Source organism: Anarhichas minor, unplaced genomic scaffold (assembly GCF_050575085.1).
Source record: "Anarhichas minor isolate MPS153535 unplaced genomic scaffold, ASM5057508v1 ptg000001l, whole genome shotgun sequence".
Classification (NCBI taxonomy): domain Eukaryota; kingdom Metazoa; phylum Chordata; class Actinopteri; order Perciformes; family Anarhichadidae; genus Anarhichas; species Anarhichas minor.
The window spans coordinates 158,865-169,181 of record NW_027466447.1 but is presented as its reverse complement, the minus strand read 5'-3'; the positions used below and the strand labels follow the sequence as shown (position 1 = coordinate 169,181).

Here is a 10,317-nt window from a genome sequence, read left to right as displayed (position 1 = left end):
TAATCAAGCGGTCAAGGTGACAGCGAGGAGCCGGATGAGGACTAGATTCGCAGAGGTGCGTGGAGCGTGAGGATGCCACAGTGATCCACTCGACTGACGTCTCTCCGGTAGCGCAGACGAACACCGCAGCCCGGTTATTTTTTACAGACTTAAGCACAGTTTCTCCTGCAGAGAGAGAGAGAGAGAGAGAGAGAGAGAGAGAGAGAGAGAGAGAGAGAGAGAGAGAGAAAGAAAGAGAGGGGCTGAAAAAAAGAACTTCATCAACGACAAGCTGTAGTTTTGCAGCATGTTCCACCTTCGGCAATCTCCATTTAAACCCACTCGCCCAGCAACTGTTTGATTTTGCTGGTGTGTTGGCATTTTGTATTTCTGGGGAAACATTTGCCTTTTTCCTCCTTTCGGCTGATGTAAAAAAAAGCAACCTCTCTAAATTGGAATGATGTGGACCTTTCACGATTCTGTTGGATTTGTTTTCTTTGCCGGATTCTGTGTGCAATTGGGATTCTCCTTCGAAGGTAAGAAAATGCATATTTTTCCGAACAAGACAGTGGCATCATGTCGAGGCACGGGAGGTAGAAAGTGTTCAAAGTGCGCAGTGTTTCTAGAAAAGCAGAGGATGCTATTTGGAGGAAGATGTTTGAAGTGAGATGGGTTGTAATAAACCCAGAAAGGGGGCGAAACAAAGCTCATAATGAAAGCTGAGGAAGGTTGCGGTTTTTTTTTACCCCGTGATGACGAAAAAAATGCAACTGGTGATTGTTTGAAATCAAGTCGTTTCACACCGGAGGAGGAGAGCGGGCGGCTGTTTTTTCTCTCGCATTATTTGGTTTTCATCTCGGACAATAGATTAAAGAAATCGAACTTATTTGAAGAGGCTCCGTGCATGAAAAGTGAGCGACCAGCCGGTGATTTCAGCACCGTGGACAGCTGCTGCATGTGGCGGTCCCCGGTGTTCAAAGCCTTCATCACACTGAGATTACCACTTTCAAAACGCCTCTGTGCACTTCTTCCCCCCTAACAGCTGAAATCCCAAACATGTCTGATAAATGCGCACAAACCTGTAGATAATCTTGACCTGGAGTGATGGTTTGGAATGGAAGTTTGCATGCGCGAATATCCTCGCTCCTTTTTTCTATCGTCGCCACGACTCTCCTTCGGGCCATATTCCCCCTTATTAGCATCCTCCAAACCAAACTCCTTTATTTTTTCTTACGTTTCCCCCTTTTATGCTTTCTTTTGTTGACCCCCAATTCTCGAACAGTCAATTTATTTTTCGTATTTAATCGCGGGCACAGAGAGCGCGACAACGGCCACAGAATGACTTTAAAAAAAAACTCAAAAAAATTCTCATCCTGCTCGGAATTAAATGTGTGAATAATGTATCCATGGTGCGACTGTGCGTTATGTAAATTACCAAATGAAGAAGCTTTGGCACGCTTCGGCAAGAACGCACCTTTATCAAGGCTTGGCTTCAGTAACACACAGTTAACCCGCCACATGTATGTCTACATTCAATAGCAGACCATTTAAGTGATTAATTCATGGGCACAAATCACACACAATTGTCCCCATCATAACCTCCCCCCCCCCCCCCCCCCCCCCCCCCTTTTTTTCGTCTCTCATCTGCAGGTCGCTTCACAGATCTGCCCTCCAACATGACGGTTAAAGAGGGGCAAAACATAGAAATGGCGTGCGCTTTCCAGAGCGGAACCACGTCCGTGTATTTGGAGATCCAGTGGTGGTTCGTGAAAGCGCCGGAACCCACTGACAGCGAGGAGGAGGTCGATGCTGAAGAGGTACAAGGGACCTTTTCTCTCCCTCTCTCCCTCTCTCTCTCTCTCCCTCCCTCTATCGCCCTCTTCCCCTTCCTTTTCCATCATGAGCTGTGCGAGTTCTTTTTAAAGCACACCCAAAGGGAATAAGGGCATCCAACAAGTATCTGCGCTATTACGCGCCTTATGTCATCATTGTCGTGCGTGTGCAGCAGCGCTGAAGACAATGTCGGGCGCTCATGGTAGAACTTTTGACTGACTTGCTTTCTGACGAGGCACAATGTAATCACCTTTAAATATCTTAAGGGGAAGACAGTTATGATTTGTATTACACGTTTTCTGAAATTTCATGTTTAAATATGCATGTATACAAAATATACATGTGATAATTTGACTACATCTATTGAACAGAATTGTCAGCATTGGCAAAACTCATTTCTTGTTTCATTTTGTTGACAGATTAGAGTGAACAGTTTTTACAGAGGGAATTTTAGAATATCTCTTTTTATCACCCCATCAATTAGAAAATACTGTCAGCCATAAAAACATGTTTTTAGTAATAAAATGTTGTATCAGGCTCTGAAAGATACATGAACAAACCCTTTTGTAAAAACCTTCGGAATATAGAGAGGAATAAAAGTGGACAGTTTGGAGTTTGAAGTGGAGATTTCTGGCTTAGAGATTTAGAGAAATCGGCCGTTAAAGACATGTTTTGGAAAATGACATATTTTGAAGACACTACAGGTGAAATGAAAAAAAAAACAAATAGATCGCACCATGAAAACTTCCCCAGTTTATTACTCATTTGATACGATTGTTTCTCCTTTTCCGATAACAAGTTTTCTGAAATGCTATGTTTAAATATGCAAATTAGGTATTATCTAATGATAACTGTATGTTGGGTGTTTTCTTTTCACTAGTCTGAAAGAAGACGTGTTATGGAAGCAAAACAGACCAAAATCTAAATTGACGTGTGCTTGAAAAACAGGTTTCAGCCTGTAGTGTCTCGTCTTGAGCTGCTCCCTTTAGGTGATCACAAACTGCCTCATATGTTTGGGAAGCACTGGATTAGACATTAATATCGTTGCTTTCCTCCCTATAATGTGGTTTTTGTGATTTATTTTCCCCCATATTTGATTCTGGCTTCTTTCCCTCTAACAGTTAAAATAATCCTTCTCCACACTGAGCAGGGAACAGTCCCATTAAGGAAAAAAATAACATTAATCAAGGACTACTGAGATAAAAAATGAGCTCGTTCTGGACATTAATTACATGATAAATGGAGTAAATGAGCCTGACTATTCATGAATGGATACAAAGAAAGTGTCTGAATCAATACAGCCAAAGCATATTCTTGTATATTGCCTCATTAAACAGTACATTGGAAGTGCTTTGGCATTTTGTTATGTATTGCTCTTGCATTACTGCTGGCTATGACAGCTCCCTCTGCCCCGAATAATGATCTCCTGCTTAGTGGATGAGAGCGTCTAAATGTGTTTACAGCATTCACAATGGACAGAAATGACTTGCTTACATATTGTGTGGCAGGTATCTGCACCTCACGATGTGGATGGGTTGGTGTATTGTCACGACAGACATCAAACGGTGCTTTTTTTCTATTTCTATGACAACGAGGAAGAGAGATGTGTGCGTGACAGGGGGATGGTTCCATATCCATGTGGCTTTAATTATTGTCCCATTGTTACTGGGCTTTTATAGTGGCGCCGGCCAGGCTTTGATGTGGGTTTGATCCCACGTGACTCTTGGATGTTGGGCTGAAGTGGGGCTATTGATGCAGACATCTCATTGTTACCCGCATTTCTTATCATGGAAGGCTGTTTGAAAATGAAAGCCTGTGTGTGTGTGTGTGTGTGTGTGTGTGTGTGTGTGTGTGTGTGTGTGTGTGTGTGTGTGTGTGTGTGTCCTGCAGTGCTGCAGTTTCAATGGGAGCAGTCAAGGCTGTGTCAGAGATGTGGCTTGGGAATCAGCTGGTCTCCTGGAAACTTAGAGGAAATGAGCACAATTTCTTTGAATTTATTCAAATGTGTTTGCAAATATAAGCTGCATGAAAAAGTAAAAGAGTTGTTGGATCTATTGGATGAAAAGAAGAACGCCAAGTGAAGAGATCGCTGTTTTAAATAAAAAATAACGTTGCAGAATCAGGCGATAACCTCCGAGTCTGAACATGAAGCCAATGTGGAAGTGCCTTAAACTTGCATTCTTACAAATGGCCAGCCTCTGGTTGATGTATTCCCTCAGTAAACATGAGTTTATGGTCTCAATCTCTAGTTTCAAGTCTTCTTCAATACAGCATGATGTTCATTAAGTACATTATGGTCCATTTAGAGTCAAACAGACCATAAAGCAGGGGATGTTTTAGGGCGGGGCTACACGGTGATTGACAGGGCAACTACCACGTTGTTGTCCAGTCTGGGAGTCCATGTTTTCGTCTTAGAACTTTAAACCTTTCACAATATTCTTTCAGTTAGCGTAATTTAATTGTAACATTTTGTAACAGCAGTTGCCCTAGCATTGTGTTAGTCAGCGCCTCGTGTTGTAATATTCCACAGCGCTATGGTAGTGTATCCTTTATGGTAAAATGTATTTTAAAATAAATGCTGATAATCCCCATCTTTTGTAAATGCACCAAAAATGTTATTGTCTTGTTTTGTTCTCCAGCTATAACGGAGTAGTTACTAAGTTAATAGGTCAATTATAGATAGATCAATAGATCCAGTCTGATCATATCTTTTCTAATCTACTTAATTCAGCCACTGTTCATATTGTGATATTCTGACATATTCTATTCCAAAGCATTCTAAATCATGTCTCAGCTACGACCTTCATTCGGTGACCAACCCAGGGCTACACTTTCTGGATCTGGGTTGACAGATTGGGATCGAGTTTAGTTTATTTACACACAAAGTGAAGGTACAAAATACAAACAATAGGATCATTTTTGTATTATTCATCAAAGATGAAACAAAAGAAGCAAAATATAAACAAAAAACACAAAGCACAGCGATTATACACAAACACAAAACACAAGCAAGCAGCAGCAAAAGAAACAAAACTAGAATAAGTAAATATGTACAACCAACACAAGCATCTTCATGAGGTTGAAGCTGAAATGAGAAATGTATTTGAACTGTGCCCTGAAAGCTGGCCAGGAAGATAAAGATGTCGGTGTTATGTTCAGGTCCATACCTGTGGACCTCTGAAGCTGATACAGATTGAGTGCTGATGTACAGTAAAGGTAAATGGAAATGCCTAGACTATCTGTAGGTTAACATTTATTATGAAATGTATCTGGGAGATCTTTGAAAAACATTAACATTATCTAAAGACAGCGAGACATATTCTCTCAACAGAGGTGCATGTGGAATGTTGTCTGCATTAATTCATGCGTAGCAGGCCTAACAATATTGCAGTTGTTGATACGGGGAAAATGAGACGATAATAAAAGAGGTAAATCAATAAACGTGAATTCTCAGAATGCTCAACAGTAATGTATAGTTGGCTAAAGAACTTCACAAAATAGCCTGATCAATCTGTGATGTTTGATGAGGAAGAAAATCATTTTCATCTTGTTCCATGTGCGCTCATTGCAGCGCTGGAGATGGATTAGAGAGAGAAAGAAAAGAACAAACACGCCAGTAGAGAAAGCTGCTGTTGGGCTGCGGAGTCCACAACAAGTGGTAAATGATTCTCCTCTCAGATTATAAATGACGCGCTGCCAAGTCATAATTATGCACAAACACAGAGACGGAAAACAAAATATTCACACCTCTCCGTGACAGAAAGCATCCGTGTTGCTGATGGGATTTGCTGCACTCGTGATGTTGTTGCTTCGAGTCGTAGAGTGAAGATGCACAGAGAGGAGGAGAGTGATGGTGGAGCGTGAGCGGGAGCTAAACATTTGCCGTGGAAGCAACGGGTCATCACTCTGTACGGCATTTTGGCTGCAGTTTTTTTAAAATGCAAAATGAGTCAGAGTGGGCCACGATAACACATGATTATCGAGTGATATTTCATTTTCTATTGCATATTCTTGGTCTGATTTCGGTATTTTGGATCGTGATCCACAAAGGCTCTGAAAAAAACCTGAAGAAAATCATTTTTGGGATGAGATTTTTAAGATATGAGCAGCACTTCTGTCATTTAAAAAAGCATCTCTGAGGTCTATTGCAATACAATGTCCCAGCAAAGCCATTCTCCTTTCATTTGAACTGCAGCATACATTTTTAAAACCACCCTCTCCTGGGATGGCTGAGGACTGAGGTGAAGGGTTCCATGCTGATCCAGAGTCTTGGCCGAACCCACCGCTGAGGTATTTTCTACCAAAGAATTACTGGCGCGGCAAAGATACTGCACTACGCCTAGATTAGCGACGTGCTCGTCTGATCCCCGTCACTGCTTGTGCTTGCGTGTGTGTGTGGCTGGTGATGTGGTGAAGACGGAGATCTTGTTGTTCACACAAATTGCCTCCTCAGCACGGTGATAATGTCAACAACTCGAGTAAACCGGACAGGCAGCTGAATCCATGCGGAGAGAGATTCAGGTCACTAGAGAGTTTAACTAGTGGACTGATTTTAGTTCAACGCCATTGATCCCCAGAAAGATGTAATCTGACCAATAGCTCGTGTGTAGTTATTTTCACCTCCTTCACTGAGACAGACGAAAAGGAAAATCAATCTAAGTTATGCAATATAATAATGGTTCCAATAGTTCAAGTAGATAGATAGATATCTGAATATAGAATATGTACGCATATGTACACATATGTACATATTCCTTTGTATCATCTTGACTGTAAGGGAGCCGGGAGAACAGCTGAGTGAGATGCAACTCTTCTTTGTTTGGGAGGGGAGATGGAGACGCACCTGGTGGAGCAGAACTGCACTCTACTGAGTCTTCTGTGTTTCATTTTTCTGTCAAGCTACCATGTGAGCGTAAAAGGATTTAATAGCCTGAGCGTGAGACTATAAACCGAATCGTTACGATGATGTAAATCAGTAACGTTTCTCATCGAACATCCAGATCAACACCACCTCCTGATCTGACCCCCCATCACTCCAATCTGTAGATACTCTCAGGAAACACACAAACAAGTCGGAGGTGGAAACATAATGTGCTTTTGCTGGTGGAAGTCATTTATACAGCAACATTAAATAAGCATACCCTGAGGCTGCTTTCAACTCTATAGATTCAGGAAGCATAGAAACGGAACACGGCCTCCTGGGTAATTGTAGTAACTGAAGGCTATGTCACACATGGAGGACAAAGAGCCTCATTTCCATGTTTTTCAGTTTTGAAATACGTTAGTGATTTCCCCTTTTTGGGTTCAAACCCCAAATCCCTATTGTTCTGGAGAGGTGGATTCACTTCTTCCCGGGGTTTGATCTCTTTTTTTTTATCCAGCTAATCCGACCATAAGTCTTTACAACCCTGTCCACTGGTAATTCTGTTTGGTGTGGGATTATGTTTGAATATACGGGAAACAACGGAGAAAAGGTAACTGTTGTGCTCCTCTCAGACAGTGCCCAGTGAGTTTGAAGTCATGTATTTGGCATTCCTACATGAATAGAGAATTAATACATATAACATAAAAAACCCCAGCTTTGAATCAATTTAATTCCGTCTGTGAGTGGAGAGAAATATTTGCATTTCTGGAATATCAGAAAGCAACACCGTGACAATATAAATGCTGGTGGATCGAGCAAAAAACATAAAAGGCACACAGAATCAGAGATGCAGGTGGAGACTCGACGCATGTGTGTGCTGTTTAAAAAATTCATAACTGCATTTCATTCCTCAAATACCGCCCGGAGTGCATAAATGGCTAGGCTGCTGGATTTACATGACCTGGGATATATTACAAAGACGGCATGACGTGTCTGTAAAAGTGAGATGAATCAAGAAAAGGTAAGCTGACATGAGGCGAGGGCTGCCCTCGGCCAAGCCTGGCAGCAGAAATGGGGATCAGCTGAGGCCTGCAGTCAGAATACAAATGACCATTACATAAAACATCTAGCCGGCGCACTTTGACCAAAAATGCCACTGCGAGCTTTACCTCTCTTAACAAGTGAGTTTATAAATCCAGCAGGTATAACAGTAAGGGAGCATAAAATCCATCGGCTGCCGTGCTCTCTGAGTGACCTTACCGTCTGCCTGTCCGCCCCTCCATCACTGCTCCGGCCGCGGCCTCCTCCGACACTCTTGCTGAGATAACCGCATCTGGAGTCAATACGATGCGTAGTCCCGGTAACTGCTCTCATCAGCCCCGCTGGCCCCCGCGTGTGCGCACACACACACACACACACACACACACACACACACACACACACACACATGATTATAATGGTTTGCGGTGAACACAAGTTCACAGCAGGAGGCTGCCATTTGTGTGCAAGCATGCGCCGACTCATGAAAGAGTTTTCGACCAGTGGACTGTGGAGCGCTCGCTGTCGGACTCACTACAGTCGTCAGTCATGTTAGGGAGGCTTCCTTTAATCACTAGAAGCTGCTGCATTACTGCATTGTGCCGCTGGAACACTGGCCTCGTGTTGCACTGCACCGGTGTCACATTCTCAACATTTCTCTTAAAAACAAAAGTCAAATAAGTGCGACTATACTATTGTGTGGCTTTATTTCTAATTTCATACTAATAATATTAATAATTTGTGATGAATAAAACAGTCTAACAAGGTATCATCCTAATGGATGACAGGATGGAGCGTGGAACAACCAACGCTACAAATGGTTTCAGAGTCATTGGTTCATACTGAAGACATAAACTGGAACTTCCAACAGAAATCACAACTAGTCTTCTCTTCTTGCAGTCAAAAACGATTTTCAAATGATTTTAAATGATTCATTAATTTTAGGAAGGAAAAAAAAAAAAAGTCGAAGATTTAGGAAACTCATCAGAAAAGTTCCTTTATCCTTTTAACCTGGTGTCGGCAGGCTGGTGACAGCTGACAAAAGCATGACGAGCGAATGAAGACAAACAGCTGCTGCTGGGAAATGTAGCTTACAACCCAAGGACAGACAGTGTTTTTATTAGCAGTGGCACTGAACAAGAAGAAGTCACAGTGTTTCCCATTAATTTCCTTGACTGTGGCGGCCCGCCAAAGTCTCTTTTGTATCACCACAGTCTTATAATGGACAGAAAATATTCTACACTTAAAGGGTGGGCAGGCTGGCTGGTGAAAGTGGCCTGTGGCTCCGGCCGTGTCAGCTTCACGACGCCCGTGTGGGCAGTGACGGAGCCCCGTTCCCAGCACGACAGTTAACATTCCTCAGTGCGGAACCTGGGACGATGGCAACCCACCTGACCTGAAACATGGAGCCCGTCTCCTTTGCCATTTTTTTGTGAGTGTCATGAGGGAGTGAAATGTGTTTATGATTTAATTGTTCACTAGAGCACAGTGTAAAAATACTATAATATCATTAATAAACTTAAAAGTACCAAAGTATAGTCATTAGGAGAATGGCCCATTTCATATAACATATTTATGGTATGCCTTTATCAATGGTTTATTATTATTGATGCATTCATGTGTTGATGCTGCGGGTAAAGGTGGAGGAAGAAGATGCATCAGCCGTGTGACACACACACACACACACACACACACACACACACACACACACACACACACACACACACACACACATTTATTGTTGGTCTTCCTTGAAAAGTAAAAGCGCTGAGATGACTCATTGGGTTATGATGATGACTCAACATGCAATATAGACATAATACATTTTGAAATGTGAAGGTCACATATTTTCACTCTTTCAAAGATGTGATTTGTGTTTGGATTTGCACAATTTGAATTTGCTTCGCCTTTGGTGCCATTATGACTCTCCTCCAACTCTATCATTTCTGTGCTTTTTGGTCTGCACCATGGCCTGATTTTATATGTGAGTTTTCAGATGATCAGGAAGAAGTCTGAGAACTGGTTCCAAAACCACATAATAAACAAATGTTTACTTGGAGAAACAAGTTAACAAAGTGCCTTTACAATGAAAAAAATGCCTCCTTCATGATGGACATTATTCAGTAAAATCTACACTCTACAATAATAGACAACTGCATCTTTGATGAGGACATGTGTATAATGAGGGTTTCAATGGAAATAAACCAATGAACAAGATAACAAAATGAAGCCTTTGGGGTTTAGGTTATCATATAGCAAGCACAAACTTCGTTTATATTCGCTCCAGCTTCAGGAAACATAAAATCACCCTCAATTAGAAAAGTTAAGACAGAGGAGAATTCTCAAAAGAGCCTAGAGAGACTTTATGGTTGACAATATCTGCTGAAATGAGGTCTGCATTAAGTGAAGGACGGATCAGAACACCCAGGCTGTGCAATTCTCTTCCCGCTAAAGCACGAAAGAAAGGACGTCGTCACACCTTGATTGGCCAAGAGTGGAAATGCACCAAGCTGCTTTAATTGTTAATTAGGAGCCAGTCCTCGCACCCTGCACACCACAGGCACATCAGTGAACTGATCATTATGTTATGTAATGTCCGTAGT

At 42.0% G+C, this 10,317-nt stretch overlaps 1 protein-coding gene across 1 annotated transcript in view; it reads left to right on the top strand.

The window, feature by feature from the left end:
* The first annotated feature begins 436 nt into the window (after window positions 1-436).
* vstm2a (V-set and transmembrane domain containing 2A) overlaps window positions 437-10,317 on the top strand; it is a 71,612-nt gene continuing 61,731 nt past the window's right edge. Inside the window, exons 1-2 of the mRNA XM_076102066.1 lie at window positions 437-515; window positions 1,630-1,796. Of these exons, the coding sequence (XP_075958181.1) occupies window positions 437-515; window positions 1,630-1,796 (246 nt within the window). The remainder of the gene's footprint in view (window positions 516-1,629; window positions 1,797-10,317) is intronic.